General features: G+C 42.8%; 1 protein-coding gene across 6 annotated transcripts in view; it reads right to left on the bottom strand.

Moving 5' to 3' along the window:
- Positions 1-16,430, bottom strand: part of GOLGA1 (golgin A1) — a 31,106-nt gene that overhangs the window by 4,006 nt on the left and 10,670 nt on the right. For 4 of the 6 annotated variants that reach the window (XM_039506716.1, XM_039506713.1, XM_039506717.1 and 1 more), the window contains 16 exons: positions 15,107-15,276; positions 14,552-14,663; positions 14,311-14,406; positions 12,683-12,808; positions 11,563-11,658; positions 10,201-10,296; positions 9,954-10,049; positions 9,461-9,613; positions 9,062-9,157; positions 7,853-7,942; positions 6,005-6,107; positions 5,316-5,476; positions 4,729-4,884; positions 3,723-3,782; positions 2,331-2,501; positions 872-958 (listed from right to left, as the gene is read on the bottom strand). In XM_039506716.1, coding sequence (XP_039362650.1) covers positions 872-958; positions 2,331-2,501; positions 3,723-3,782; positions 4,729-4,884; positions 5,316-5,476; positions 6,005-6,107; positions 7,853-7,942; positions 9,062-9,157; positions 9,461-9,613; positions 9,954-10,049; positions 10,201-10,296; positions 11,563-11,658; positions 12,683-12,808; positions 14,311-14,406; positions 14,552-14,663; positions 15,107-15,276 — 1,869 coding nt within the window. Of the gene's footprint in view, positions 1-871; positions 959-2,330; positions 2,502-3,722; positions 3,783-4,728; positions 4,885-5,315; positions 5,477-6,004; positions 6,108-7,852; positions 7,943-9,061; positions 9,158-9,460; positions 9,614-9,953; positions 10,050-10,200; positions 10,297-11,562; positions 11,659-12,682; positions 12,809-14,310; positions 14,407-14,551; positions 14,664-15,106; positions 15,277-16,430 lie in introns of those variants that run through there. The other 2 variants (XM_039506715.1, XM_039506718.1) reach the window with 2 other exon arrangements.

The following is a 16,430-nucleotide window of genomic DNA, read 5'->3' as shown; positions in this document are numbered from 1 at the left end:
CATGGGTAACTTAACTGTGTTGATCCAAGTAGGAAGAGCCAATGAGACCAGTGGGCCTTGGGGTAACACCACCTAGCCCTTTCCAAACATCCATTAGTAGAATCCCCTTTATGCCCCTCTGTGAGAATTCTCATTTTACATAATGGAAAACAAGCAGAAACAGGTTATGCAACTTCCATGGTCACACAGCAAATCCATGGCAAAGGCAAGAGTAGAACGCAAGAATTCTGACTCTGCTCCCTGCTCTGAGCACTTAGTTCTAATTCTGGCTCCCAGAGGAAGTGCTTAAGGAGCTACTAGCATCCTACCCAATACTAAGTCCACTAGCCCCCACTGCTGCCCTTAGTACTTTTCTGGTGCATGGGAAAGTTGTCCTGTACTTGCCTTTGCTGTCTTATACATCACTTCCAGCAACACTAGAGAAGAATTTATCATCGTGAGCAGAAATAGAGTGAGTATGAATCACAAATAACCATGTAATGCAAATTGCAGCTCGCTATGCCCTTGGGTACAGCAGCCAGTGATCACTACCACATGAGAAAAAGAGCAGAGACTACAAAGCACAAATCATCTGTGGGGTGGTAGTGGGTCATTATTAAATGAGATTCAGGCACAAAAACCAGGAAGCTGACTGGGGCTCAGCTGATAAAAAATGACCATTGCCAGCAAGAGGATAAAATGGCAAACTATCAAAAGGCATGTTCTTGTTTAATCAATATGTAATTTATCTGCTCTAAGCATGTTTAAATGTTTGTAAACACACTGGTCTGCTAATTGCATGAAAACAGCGATTGTCATTAGATACAGAACCTAAAATCTGGGAAATATGTTGCGGGACATCTAGGAGAGGACACACAAAAACAAATCTTACCTTGTATTCCAATGTTTCTTTGAGCATATTTTCTTCCTCTTGTGAAAAGTTAAGTAATACAGACACAGCTTTAATTAGGTGGAATGCCTGAAAGAAAAACAGATTTGTTGGCATTTTGCAAAACTCCCAGCTCTCTAGGTCCACTCTGGGATTATGGGGTAGCACTGAGGATCTGTGCAGGTTTGGTATGAAGCCTCTGTATCCTATCCCATTCACAGGTGTGGATTGTGTCAGCTCACTTCCTGTGTGTTTGGCAGGTAGCTTTTCTTGATTCTCCAGTCTGTTGTGGTTTGCATAGTTTGGGGGGAAGCACTTAATTTACCTGGTTTATTTGAATGAAGAATGGACTTGGTTCCCATGGTAACCCTTGTAGTAAGAGGAGGCCATAAGATATAAAACTTGGTATCAGAGGCCCGGTATGAGGCCTGAGGCCTAAACTAAAGTAATGGTCAAGACTTTGCTAACATAAAGCAAAGTTAAGCTGTGAGCCAGAGGCAGGCCCTGCTCACAGAAGCTGGCAAGGAAAGGGCTGATGCTGCAAGAAGATATGTACCTAAAAGATACTGAACACTAGATATCAGAACATTCACATACTTGCACATTCCACACAGATAACAAAGAACAGGCTGGCCCATCCCAATGACAGGGGCAAAAGGGTAATATGATGGAGAGAGTTGTTTTGATCGAACCAACATGTACAAGGTGAGAGGCGGCACCTTACTATGTAAAGGGGTTGTACCTTGCTGCGTAGAGGGGGTGCACCTCATACGTCAGGAGTGATGTGTAACTTGTTTGTACCTGTGTATAAGAATGCATCCCTGGGGCGGTGTCTTTGTCCAGCCGAGGGGGCAGTGGAAAGTCCCGCCACTGACTGGGCTGAGTCCATTGTCAAGGAGCACATATGTACTGGCTAGCTGTATTTTAGCAGCACCTTGGACTACGTTTGCCAGGGAGCTGGAGACTGTGCTTTTCTTCGACAATAAACCTGGCCGACGTGCCTTCGTACCTTACTAGACTCTGTGGTTATTGGGGGTTCTCTTTGGATCTGCTGGGTCAGCTATCTGCGCAGAGCTGGGGCAGCACATAGAGGGAACACACGCATGCAGCCGAGTGATACCAACAAGGAGAGGACAGAGCACCACACCGGTAGCATCTGACAACAACCCTGAGTAGTTCCTAGGATTAACCAGGCTGGTGTATAGGCAGGATGGAGACATACAAATATCTTAATGTATCTTTAGTGTTGAGCGTCTGTTCAAACTCTCTACTAATATTTTAAATGGATGAATCTTACCAGATCAGCAGGACACCAGCATGCAGCTGGTGCTTCAAACACTAAAGCAGTTAAACATAACACCGTGCAGTTGCAGATCTCTTTCTAGATCTTAATTACAGTTGGAATTTGTGTTTATCAGTAAGCATGAGTGAGTCAAACTTAGATGTGAGAACAAGTCTTTACCTCAGATTCTCGGCAGGACATGAACTTTAGTACAACATGTTTAAGATATTCAAAGTTGATCTCCCGGGAGTCATTCAAATCAGAGTTGTTTGTGACAGTCATTGCAGCATTAGGCACTTCAGAATTTGGTTTCTCACGTACTTCAGGGATCTCATTGTCAGGCCTTATTTTCTGAAAAGGAAAAACCATTTTATACTTAGAAGTGTTATGAATTTAGTACTGGAGGAAAGTGCTATCCTGATAGCACTGGAGACTGAAGTCCTCTATCCACAGGACAGGTATAGCCAGGCAGGAACACTCGAGCAAAAGCTTCTCACCTTATCCTGAAACAGCCACTTGTAGGGAGAAGATGGTGATTGTCTCCATATCCATTAAATCCTTGGTCCCCCTACCCAGACTGCCAGCACAGAAGCTGCTAATGGTGTCTACATCACACAAACCACTTCTGGAACTGGACCTAAACCAAAGAGTGTTGCCTCTAACCTGAGCAGGATTTGCATTGGTATTGTAGCAGGGATGGCTCTGTATCCCATTATCAACTCCAGAGCCATCCAATCCTAACAAAAGGACGTTTAAAACCTTTAAAGGTGGGTATGTTACAAAATTTAATAATGACTTCTTAGATGACTGCACCAAGTTGGTCTAATGCTGATTGAGACAGGGCTCACCATTTCATCCCCTCTATCCCTCTATCCCTCCCCTCCCTCTACCTAGGATTGCAGGGGAGAGTCTTTCCTAAAGATGGACACCACTAAGATTGACCTGCAGAGGCAGCTAAATAGCAATTAAATCTCAATGCTTCCCTCTCCAAGGAGAAGCATCAGGGAATCCTCAGTCACCCTGGAGCCAGGACTTCTATAACCCACAGTAACTATCAAGCAAAAGAAAAAACCAAGATGTGCCCAAACCCTGTTCTGCCTCCTTTTATTCACTGTGAAGTGAGAGCAAGGAAGAGTCTATGAAGAAATACATCATCTCTTGTTTTCTAGTGCAGGTTCCAGAGGTGAACAAAGATTACTGCAAAGTGCAATGAACCAACCCTCACGCTTACATCAGAGGAGCTGCAGTGACCTGGCCACACTAGTTCTGGCTGCTATCTTGGATTTCCCCTAGGTGCAAAAGGAGATCAGGGCTGGCATATTTACTTACTTGTGCTGAAGTTATTGACTGACACAGTATTCACATCCTGACTAACACCACTTAGAGCATCTGTGGGATTAATGAATATTTATATCCCCAGACTGGGGATTCGTTTTGCTGGGCACTCTGTAAACATATATGAAGACAGTCCCTACCCCAAAGGGTTTACAATCCAGATGGCAGCAAGTTTTTAAAAACTGGCAGCATGAGTACCTTGTCAACATCAGGGGGTTGGAAAGGCAAAAAACTTACCAGCTCTTTCTGTAGGGTCTTTTTGAGCTCTGCCATTCTCTGCTGTAACTGTTTTATCATCTACACACACAAGACAGATAAACTAATATTAACTTAACACGGAAGCTTCATATTTGAATACGCTCAGACCTACAAGTTTCAAATGAACCCCCCCCCCCCAAAGTTTAGCTAATGGGGCAGACATTGAACAAAGTTAATGGCTCTGGAGAAGGGTTATCTGACAAGCCTGAATACTCTGCTCTTTCAGCCACACAGTGCAGCAGGAATGGGATGAGGAGACTATACTTAAATTCCTGGTGCAGATTAATGTGACAACATTATAGAGATAGAATATGAGGTTAACAGAAAACAAAGGGAACATGGCTGCAACAAGGGGAAAGATACTGCATCAGATTCTGAATCTTTTCAGACACTGAAGCAGGATTTTCTGTTATTTATATGGCTCCATAAGACTGCAGAGAGCTAAGCTACAATGGATAACTGTGCATGCACAAGGAGATATGGAGACAGGTCCTAGGCCTGGAACGATCCCCTTAAAGCCAGTGGGGATTGACCCACTTTGAAGAGCCACTTCTTCCATAAGAGGCACACTACATGAAATTTTTTTAACCCCTTATTCTAATATAAGGTAACTTCTTCCCCCCATATATCTTGTCCTTCCAGCACTGTATTCTAGACTAATCATTCCACAGAAGGCTCTGCTTTGACAATATGCTTTGTGTTGTACAAGATATGATGTCATCACTTAATAATGAGGCTTTTTAGAAGAAGTGGGTCTAAAGAAAGAAGGCAAAGCAGTGAACCATGGTGTGGGAAGCTGTTCCCGAGGTAGGAGGGGACAGGAAATTCTTTGGCAGCAGCAGGATTTGCAGGAGGAGGGCAGGACATTAGTACCTAGGGTCACATATTACCTGTAGTTTCATGCTTTTTTGCAGGCCTGACAAATCAGGAATACAAGCCACATGAGCCAAATGTGGAAAAGCCATTTCCACCGTATTTCAGTTACCTTGTTTTTCTCAGAAATTTGCTGCTCCAAGTCTCTATTGTCTTTCTGAAGTTGAAGGATGTCTGCAGCTGCCACCTCTCCGTTTTGTTCCACCTCACTGTCTTCTGGAGGATACAAGTGCTTATTAAAGGCTCTTGCTGCTTCTAATGCCAAAACCTTCAAAGGTAAAGAGCAAAGCAAATCTCAGAGACCACAACTTTGGCAGCCAGGTGCTACTGCCCAAAGATAAAGCTCCACTGTGTTTTTAAATGGTAAGTTTGGGCAGGACAATCTCATTTGTGAAACTACCCGAGACAGACACCCAAAGGGACACTCTAGCTGTCTAATGGAGGTGCTGCTTTTCATAGGACACTTAAAAAAACTGAAGGGGATTGGGTTCCTCTAGGCCAAGTGCACAGTGACAGACACAGACAGCTCTGGTGATGTTTCAAGGCAGCAGGTGGGTTGATGAGGTGACCAATTCAAAGCCTGTCATATCCCATGGAGAGGTTTTGTTTGCTTTCAGGCACAGCAGGGTGAACTAAAGTCTCTGCACATTGTGGTTTTCCTGACAATACTGGAGGAAACTGCCCTGCAACTTCACTCACATTTCTCCCGCTGGCCAACAGCTGCTCTTGCTGCTCCTGCATCTTCAACCTCAAAGCACTGATCTGCTTTCCTGCTGTTTCTTCCCTCTCTGCTGCTTGGCTCTTGCATGCTTCTATTTCAGACTGCAACAGGTGCATTTGCAGCACGAGAGCTTCATGACCTGGATCAGGACAGACATGGTTAGTGCCATTCCACAGAAGAAAACAGCTTCTATTAATTTTCTGTAAACAGAGTGAGTTGCACAGAAGGCAAGCGGAAGAGCGTCAGGCCTATTTCCCCTCTCCAGTGATGCAGGAGGCAAATACAATGTGGACTGAACATCAATGCAAGCTGCCTCAGAGCTTTAACCAGGTGACTCCTAGTTCTTGTGTTGAGAAGGGGTAAATAACACATCCTTACTCACTTTCTCCACACCAGTCATGATTTTATAGACCTCTCATGTCCCCCACCCCTAATCATCTCATCTGATTAGAGATGATCATCTCTAATCATCAGTCCCAGTCTTTTTTAATCTCTCCTTGTATGGAAGCTATTTGGTACCCCGAGTCATTTCTGGATGCTCTTCTCTGCACCTTTTCCAATTAAGAATGCTAGCATTGTTAGAAACTAGAGAGTCAAGCAATCCCTGAGCTACAGAGACTTTACCAAAGTGAAAGAGTTTGGGATGAGGAGACTCCTTTGGTCTAACCTTGACTGAGTTGGTTTAGATCCTTCTCTTTTTTTAGAATCACATCAGTTTTTTCATTGATCAACTGGTCCTTTTCCTTTATCAGTAAGATCAGATCTGTAACCTTGAAGATGGACAAAAGAAGGTAAACAGGAACAGTTAATATGTAGAACCCACATATGCTAAAATCTTTCTGTGGCTTAGCCAAAGGGTTACAGAGTATCACCACCTCAGTCAATGCTGGTCCCTCATTAAGAGAGGTAGGGTTTGAAAGCAGGACAAGAACTTCAATGAAAAAAAAAAGACACTGCTTTGGGTGAACTCTACACTGGATTTGCAACTTCTGTCATGGCCAGCAGATGGCAGCTATGAAATAATTACCAATTTAAAACCATACAGGACTGCAGCTTAAAATGCTCTGCAGTGGGTGGACCTAGGAAGCAGGATGATGAATACTGATCAGCACCACTGTGAGTTTACAGTGATTTCCTAGAACAAGGATCAGGTTACTGGGCTGGCTTCTCAGCACTAAGAGAGGTAAGTTCAGTGGCTGCTTGAAATGTATCTTGGGATAAGTGGAGGAGCTTGCTGTTGGCTATAGCTGCTAGTGCCTCTTTGCCCCCAAATAAGATTTTAAGACACATACACTAGTTCCAGGCCACACAGAATGCGGGTTAGAGGTCTGGGAGTACAGATTAGTTTACACAGCTAATTACTACAATGCCTAGCAAAATAATACAACTAATGGCCAACATTGATCGAAGTCACATTAAGACTGCTGAAGCCTTCTGACCATCACTTTTTCAGATGACAGAACAGGGCTCACTTTGGATTACAGCCAACAAAAAAGACTTGGTTTGGAGAGAACAGCTATGGATGTGCAATATACGCTGCTGTTATTCAATCTCTATTTCAGCTGCAGATACTCACCATCCAGGAAAGGAAAATGTAATGTAATATTCTGTGTATGCACACTTGGTTAATAATCCCATATGTCAACACAAACCCATTCCAAATCCTGTCTGTTTGCATTCCAGGACATAGGCATGTAAAAAGCCACAGAAAGCATCACTTCCACCCAGAACCTAGGCATCCTATGTGACCCTGGAGACCATCTAAACTGATTCCTCAAGAGTCAGATCTGCAACTCACCCCCAAGAGCAAAAAAACCCTAAAGAGGTGGTACTGAAGGCTGGATTCAGTGAGACCTGCACTATTGCTTGGCTGACAACACACACCATTCTCAGCAACAAACAAGCATTGGCTGACATTGTCCAGTAACACTCTTCTAGACAAAATAACTTGGATTTGGCAGTGAGTCCTTGAATGCCAAGTTGTCAGCACACAGCAAACATTTCTGGGGTTAATTTGGGACCACCTTCTAACAGCACAAACAGGGCTGCGATCCAGTAGAAAAAAGAATGCAAGAAGTGTAGTGTGATGCTTATGGAAAAATTGTCAAAATGATGGAGAAGCTTAGCACTGGGCTCTCAGCTAGCCTGTAAGCCATGTGTTCCTATCAGTGGCACCTCACCCTCCCTCTCCTCTTCAATTGTTTATTACATCCACCTGCTGCATCCTGCCTTAATCTCTGATCCTGCAAACCAACACTTAGGCAAATACCTAACTTTGAGCACATGCACAGTTCTATTGACTTCAGTGGAACATCTCACATGGGTAAAGTTACACACCTGTGCAAGCATTAACAGGAAGGCCTTAGACTGGAAACTTTTTGGGGCAGAGACTCTTCCTGGATGTTTGGGGCCTAATCCTGATTTGGGCCCCTGGTTACTGGGATAATGACAAAATCGGGTTCCAGCCTGCTCTGTATGGATTAGGGCAATCCAAGGGTTCAAGCAATAAACGTACCTGCTGCTGTAATTCCTCCCTTTGTTTCCGAGTTTCTTCCAGCGCTTTGGCAATTTCAACACTGACTGTTTCTCTGCTGCTTAATTCCTTCTGCAAACCAGTGATAAGTAATTATTGAATTAAGAGGAGAAAATTCACTATGAAGCTTTCACAGGAACAAGACTAAAAGCCAGTGGTTTCTCAACTCTAAGATCCACATCCATTAACAAATGGAATTTATAGGTTATTAGCAGACACAATAATCTTGTCCCTCAAATCAGACTTCTTGTTAAATCAATGCTAATTTAAGACTGGCAGAGAGCCCATTTCTTGGAACTTTTCACAAACCCAGGCAATTGCATTCAGCTTACCTAAAATCTAACACTTCTTTGGTTTCTATTGAAGTAGTCAGTCTTCACTGCTCTTCCACTGAAGAACTGTTGCCACATCCCACTCCAGAGACAGCTGCATTTCAGTGAAGGGTGAGTGATCCCCAAGCATTAGCTGTCATGGTTTGGGATTCTTTTTAAAATATATGTGGACAAGAGGATTGATACTGGTACCATTTTTGCACTGGCACTGTTGACAGGTGCATAGTTCTGGTATGCAAAGTCAAACCTGTCCACCACATGAAAGGCTTCATATCTGCCACTTCCACTTTTTCTTTTTTCCAATTTAAAAGACACTAACAAGGAAATGACTCCCTCCAGTGGCCAATTCATAAATTCTGCATCACACACATGAGGGCTGATATTTAGAATGTTGAGATTATAATCTTAAAAGGAGAGAAGGTTTAGGCTTTAAACGACTGAACAGTGTTTTATTTAGTAGTCCTCTAATTTAGACAGCAGTAGCTGTTAAAGGAATTAAATGATGTATTGCTAATGATAGTCTATGCTTTTATTGATACTTTTCTTCCCAGAGGATTTCAAAGCTATTCTTACTTGACAGTATCCCTTTAAGTACTGGAATGTACTGTTTTTGGCAGTATTTAGTAAGATCTAAGTATTGTGTGTCAAGAAAGTACCAGCCATTTGTAATGAATCTTGAATGGTTTGTATTCTGTGTAGGTATTTTAATTCCAAAGAGGAAGGAATATGGCAGTAATTAACCATGATCTGAACCTAATGGGCTTTAAGTATGGACAAAAGGATACAGTTTGCCATTCGCTGTTTATCAAACTTAGTTCTTTACTTAAGCATAGTCATCAACACACAGTTACGCCCATACCTTTAGTCTTTCCAGTTCAGACTCTTGTTTCTTTAAAGAACTTTCATATTCTTGTCTGATTTCATTAAAATCTTCATTTTCCTGTTCCAACTGGCTCTGTAAAATGGAAATATCTTGTGTGCCAAGAACCAGTGTTTTAACATTTACAATGTAAGTAAACATCCCCACCCCCCCACCCCGAAAGAGACGTTGATTTATGCATATTCAGTGCCTCTGAACATTGTTGCTTGGAGAAAGATCTTCACCCTCAACTTCAAACCACCACAGTATGAACAGCTTTGAACATGCAGTTACATACAAATTTCGTATTTTCAGACAATACACAGAAGGGTTACAGGTGATGCCAGAGGCAGCATCTGGGGATTCAATATCCCTCTACAGTACAGTTTATATACTTACTATCTTATGTTGGGAAGCTGTTTTATCAAACTCTCGAGCTGTTTCAAGAGCAGCTATTTGAGCCTCCAGCCTGCTAATCCGTTCTGCGCACTGATGCTTTACAGTTGAGATATGCTGTTGTAATTTGCTGCTCTCAACCTCTAGATCTGTTTGCTTCAGGAAAAAACATGAATGTAAGTTAACACTATATTAACCCTGTGGTTACTGGAGGGCAGAGTACATGGAGCTTGCAGCCAGAGTCAGGCATAACTTCATACTGCTTATCCCCATCCTTATTGCCTAAGAATGGCAATGCTATGCTTTATTTCTGCGGCCATCTGGCGCCTACCCTCACATACAAATACATTTACTCATCTCGGAGCCATTGTTGCAGTATTAGCAGGAAGAATTCTGACAACTGCAGCCTTATCAATAATGAAACAAAACTGGTTGTCACTGAAAATGGTGGAGATTGCTTTAGCATGAGTAGCCCGAGTGATTAGAGGATTCTCACCAGCTTTTGGATCTGTAGATCCCTCTCACCAATTTCTTCTTTGCTCCTCTCTAGTGCCCCATTAGCGAGCTGTAGTGCTTGTTCAAGTTCTTTCAGCTAAAACAGGAGAGTAAGTTACTCCCTTGTCCATAAAGATTGATATTACTGGAGAGCAGCACACAAAATAGTAAGATGGGGTAGGGAAGGAACTAGCAGAGGAGGCTAAACACAGAAACCCTTAGACTATACCTTTCAGGGAAGGGCCTACCTGGCACATGCTGCTTTCTTTAAAATTCTTCAGAAATTCTTCTCTCTCACAGAGCAATCCCTGTGCTTCAGTTACTTTGCTGTTCAGTTTAGTGACCTAGAAATAGGAATCGAAATGTAAATAAATTAGATAAGGGAATAGGTCATACCATGGCCCCTGCCTCAAGCGCCCTCCAGCGGCTGGCTGTGGCATGACAAGTCCACCTGCCTCCGTCTGTCCTTTATTCACCCCTGCAAAGGAATGTTGTCTCAATGACAAATCCAAACTCTTTTATTCATATAAAATGCAAGTCCACAGGTACCTTGTAGTAAAAACAGTTCCTCCCAACCCCCAAAGTGAAACTTGGTTACAATAAAACAGCTCTTCAATCCCAGTGAAAGGTCACTGGTTGCCAGGTCACCCACCCATTAACCACTCTGTCAGAACTCTGTTATCCCCATTCTAGGGCCCCAGTCTCCAAGAGTTTCAAGATGGGCTTTTCTTCCACGAGTCTCTTCCTGGAGCCCAGAGTCAGCCCCTCACTTGTGAGTCCTACCCCTGCTCAGGGGAACCTCCCTCCAGGACCAATCCCTTTTTCCTGGGCACTTTCCACAGCCCACCACAGTGCTCACTGCAGCGTTACACTCCCCAGGATTCCTTGTCTGTGAGTCCTACCCCTGCTCCTTGGGGTCTCCCTCCAGAGTTAGCCCCTTGCTTCTGGGCCAGGCTCACGCTGACCACTCTGGTTCTTGCCCTCTTCCTAGGGGCCACTGTACCAGCCTATCTGAACTCTGGCACGGTTCCCCAGCTCCAGCCAGTCCTTCAACTGTTTTCCTCAGAACTCATCACCTGCAGCTCACTGTTACTGCGCTCCTTCTGGGTTCCTGCAGCTCTTTCCTTCAGGCTGCTCTCTCCTCTGTGGGAAGGAGGCTCTCACAGGCCCCTTCCCATCTTCCTTCAGGGACCCAGAAGGGTCTAGGGCCAGGTGCCATCTTTTAAGCAAAACTAGGGGGGGAGGGGGGAGAAGGAGGAGGAGGAAGAGGTTGTGTTCAACTGGCCAATCACAGGTGTACTGGCCTCTTCCCTCTAAAAAGCCAGTGTCACCCTGTGACAGAAGGGTTAGTATGAAATCAGGCCTATATATGCCACACAAAATCTCTAGGTAAAACATACACACTGCTAAAGTGGGTTTGGTGAGCTAAGGTTTCCTTTCAAAGCTCAATGTTATAGTCAGTGTCAAATCTTCTGAAAAAAAGACTGAAAGGCTGGCAATTTGTATTGGGTTTTAAATAAAATTCTTTGGATGCTAAAACACACCTAATCCATCCAGATGGCCAAAAGTGCCAACCCCACTGAGTGCATTGGTGAAGGAGGAGGAAATACCTGGGTTTCCAGTAGGTTCACAGTCTCAGCATGATTGGTTCTAGCTGTCAATAGCTGCTGTCTGGTGTCATCCAGTTTCTGCTCCAGAGCAGTTTTCTGAAGATTAACACATCACAGATCATACAGGGGGACTCAGAAGTTTAATCTCTAAAAACTGCTTTTATGGTGAAGGCATGATGGCCAGAATCCAAACAGTAGTTACTAGGACTTGTAACACAACTTTGCACCTAGGGGCTGACACTGAGTGAAGCTATTGACCACTACTGCACAGCATTTGTACTGAAAGTGGGAGATGTGGAGATGCTTGACTGAAGTCCAAGCTGAGGATGTAATCAGCATCTGTGACCAACTTCAGGGAGTCAGAGAAACTACAATGCTGCAACAGAAATAGCTCCTCTACTGCCCTTTAGAGCCACTCTGCTAGGACGTTACAGAACACACATGCAAAGGGTAAAATATTTACTAGCTGTAGCATTTACTCTCTAAGAGGACATTGTGCTGCCTCTACAAGTGGCTTTCAAACTGGACTTGGATTTATTTAAGCCAGGTTCATTTACTAGCTGCACCAGGCTAGGGTGCTGGGCACTGCAGGTAAGGGCTCCCAGGGAAGAGCAGGTGTCCCTGTCCTAGGCTGGGGAAACCTGCCTTTGTTCAGAAACAATATGGTATATCAGTGCTGCGGAACAGGGTCAGGAAGTAACGGGAGATATTGGCCATGCGCAGTTCCCCTCTGAGCTCTCAACTTACAGTTATTTCTCATCAGTGCTTGGGCCTTAGCTCAGTGGATACAATGAATGGTTTGGACTTTGCTTAAGAGTGCCCATGTGCTTTGCAAGCCCTTTTAGCAACCAGAGCACAGAAGAGGAGGAGTATACATTAGTGTTAACTCTTTGGTTACTAGTATTAAGGCTTGCAACCTCTGTGTGCTACCCTCACTGAAGACATGATCTTGAACACACTTGAGCAGGTCTAAGATTCCATCCAGCAGGAGCAGAGTGCAAATACACACTGCAGGAACAGAGGCATATGCAGGATATTAGATATATTTGTTCCATTGCATGACAGATACAGTAATAGCCAGACAGTTCTCAAGGGATTTAAAGCCATCTAAAAATGTTACCTCCTTGAGTAGCTCCCACACATGTTCATCCTCTGAAAAATTCCCTTCTAGTCTCTTTTCTAGGGAAGACACTTTTTCCTGCAGATGTTCAATGAGTTTATTTTTCTCATCAACTTCAACAGTCATCTGTTGGAACAAAAACCAGTGTCATCTTTATAGCCAAGCTCTTAGTACATAGTGGTTTCACTTGGGGGGAACCCACCCACGCCCTCAAAAACACATCAAAAAGAAACTCTTTAATGAAAGCCATTCTATGTTATCTTAGGGTATGTCTATGATGGGAGCGGGGCGGGGAAAGAAGGAAAGACCCACCGCAGTGAGTTTCAGAGTCTGGGTCAACCAGCTTAAGCACATGGGGCTCGTGCTACAGGGCTACAAATAATAGTGTAGACATTGAGACTTTGGCTCTAAAACCCAGCAAGGGGGTAGGTCTCAGAACCTACGCTCAAGCCTGAGTGTAAACATCTACACTGGAATTTTAGCCCCATAACATGAGCCCAAGTGAGTTAACCCAGACTCCAAGACTTGCTGCCATGGGTCCCCCCCCCCCCTTTTTTTTTTTTTTGCAGTGCAGACAGATCCATACAACATTAAATATATACAAATTTAACTGAAGCTAGGTAGATAGTTAGATTATTCCCTTTTTCAGGGTTGTGGCTGCATTTCTGAAGCTTCACTGAATCCACCCATTCATTCAATACTGGCCTACATAATTTGTATTTTAATTAATTTATTAGGCCTATATAAAACTTACTGTCTCCAATAAAGCATAAAATAGAGACTGTATTTTAATATCTTGAGTTGGGATTTCTACAGGAAGTGTTTGAAATAAAAATGTAATCTGGAAGAGAAAGGTCATTTTAACTATTGCAATTCTACCAATCCATGTTATTTGCTCAGTCCATTCAGCCTTTCCAGTAGAGGTCTGCAATTTTATTACTTCCCATCTGGAAAAATTATGCAGTATGGACCCATAATTAACTTACTGAGTTGTATGCCCAACAGAAGCTAGATTTTCTTGTGATGACTTCTGGATGTCTTTAGTACTAATAGTTTGGATTTAGTATGACTATTGCCAGAGACTTCTCTGATACCTAATTTCATTATACGATTCCCTTCCCTCAGTGCTTCCCCAATTTGCTAACATATTGTCCACAGATAGCAAAGCTCCATTATCCAAGCTTCTTGAATTTACTCACAAGATTGCCAGTTGGGGTATCATGGCTGGCAATTCTCACACATTTACCCCACCTTCCAGGCATTTACAACTCTCCTGGTGATAGTCCTAAATAGGGCTGAAACTTGCTATAAAGGTACTTACAAAAAATTAAGTCTTGCTCCAAGATTACATTTACTAGCTTTGGGTGTTTTGACCTGCCAGTAGCAGGTCACATACCTGCTTCATAATTCAAGTGAGGAAGTTAATATAAAAATCTCTGCTTAAACAATTCAGAAGCCATGTTGCACTGCATTCATGCCTTTCAGACTGATTAAATACAAACAATCAGCTCAGGTATAGGAGCTTGAGAACACTAAAACCTAACCAACTTCTGAGTACCCTCAGATCACACACATAAGAACATAAGAACAGCCATACTGGGTCAGACCAAAAGTCCCCACACTTTCACCTTTAGCTTGTGTTGTTCATATTCCAGTTTGAGAGATTCATGCTCCATCTGTAAAGCTTCCAATCTCTTCTCACAACCAGAGGCAGCAACTTGAGCCTACCGCATATAAGAAAATGTTTTTTGATTCCAGACTCAGTTTTTATGAGGCGAATGCAAACAAACATTTCAATGAAGGTCCAGTTTGAACTGTTGCATGAACTGACAGAAAGGAAGGTATCAGACACCAATTATCTCAACTTACGTTTTGCAAGTCTGCTGAAAGATGCTGAATGAAGGTTTGTAGCTCTTGTCCTCTCTGCTCCAGGGCAGTGATCTTATTTTCTGCATTCACCTCAGCTGCCACTAGTTCATCCCTTCGCAGAAAGAAAAACAGTAACTCAATGTGCCAGCAGAACGTATCTGCCAAGGGAAGGAGGATAGACTAAGAAACCTATGATTTTCTTCTAATCTTAAAAACAGCCATTTTGGCCTGGCACTAATCATTCACAGGAGCTTACAAGTTAGTCACTGCATACTCCAGCACTCGTAACCAGGTGGAAGAGTGGTAGTGACTGAGCACAGAGAACTCTGCTAAGTGATCTGGGTTGCATACAAACAAACCAACGTTCCAATTTAACTGTAAAAGGGTAATTTTAGTAAATCGTGTACTCCCTGTCACATGCTAGTATGCAAGTACTGACTAAGCATCGAGCCTACTGCCCATGCGGGCTCTTCAAGGGGAGCTAGAGCCAAGTGGGAAATGAATCAGAATATCTAGATATTGCTGACAGACTCCTTTACCCCACCACATACACACCTCTGTGCTTCCAGCTCCGAGTGCTGCCACCGCAACTCTTCCACTTCACTGCTCAGAACCGATGACAAGTTGCTTGTGACCTGCAGCTCTTTCTTAGCATGGATTAGCTCCTGACTGCATGCCTCTAGCTCCTGTTCTGCTCTGCTTAGAGACTCTTCCTTTTTCAAAAGCTGAACATTAGAACATTATCTTTGACAAAGATGAACTGATACAATTAATAAAGGCTTCTGAAGGAGGGGTCATGCTGCCTTTATCAAAGTTATAAGCTAAATTAGATTAAATTTTACACAGCTAAGGCTGAAAATTCAGTGTCAACTGGGAGTTTACATGATACTGCATGCAGACACGTACTGTAAAAACTCCAATCTTCAGTGAATTAACATATACAGTTACGAACTGACCAGTCAACCACAATCCTCATTTGGAGGAGGTAACATGCAATCAGGCAGCAGCAGAGACCAAAACCAAAAAGCAGATATAGTACAGTACTGTGTTAAAGGTAAAACACTAAAAAAATAAAGGAAAAGTTAAAAAAAAATTTGACAAGGTAAAAAACCCCACCTTTCTGTGCTTGTTTCATTTAAATTAAGGTGGTTAAAAGCAGCATTTTTCTTCTGCATAGTAAAGTTTCAAGGCTGTAGAAAATTAATGTTTAGCTGTAAATTTTTTAATAGGGCTGTTGATTAATCACAGTTTTAATTGCACTGTTAAACAGAATACCAATTGAAATTCATTAAATATATTTGAAAATGTAAAATAGATATTTTGGATGTTTTTTTACAACAGAATACAAAATGTACAGTACTTATATTATTTTTCATTACAAATATTTGCACTGTAAAAATGATAAGAAATAGTATTTTTCAATTCACCTCATACAAGTACGGTAGTGCTATCTCTATCATGAAAGTGCAACTTACAAATGCAGATATTTTGTTTTGTTACATAACTGCACTCAAAAACAAAACAATGTAAATCTTTAGAGCCTACAAGTCCACTCAGTCCTACTTCTTGTTCAGCCAACCGCTCAGACAAACACTTTACAGGAAATACATTTACAGGCGATAATGCTGCCCGCTTCTTGTTTACAATGTCACCTGAAAGCGAGAACAGGCATTTGCATGGCACTGTTGTAGCCCACATTGCAAAATATTTACGTGCCAGATGCTCTAAAGATTCATATGCCTCTTCATGCATTGGCCACCATTCCAGAGGACATGCCTCCATGCTGACGCTTGTTAAAAAATAATGCATTAATTAAATTTGTGACTGAACTCCTTGGGGGAGACCTGTATGTCTCCTGCTCTGTTTTACCTGCATTCTG

This window comes from Mauremys reevesii, linkage group 19 (genome assembly GCF_016161935.1).
Source record: "Mauremys reevesii isolate NIE-2019 linkage group 19, ASM1616193v1, whole genome shotgun sequence".
Classification (NCBI taxonomy): Eukaryota; Metazoa; Chordata; order Testudines; family Geoemydidae; genus Mauremys; species Mauremys reevesii.
Note: the sequence above shows the minus strand (reverse complement) of the source record. Positions and strands in the feature narration are given on the sequence as shown.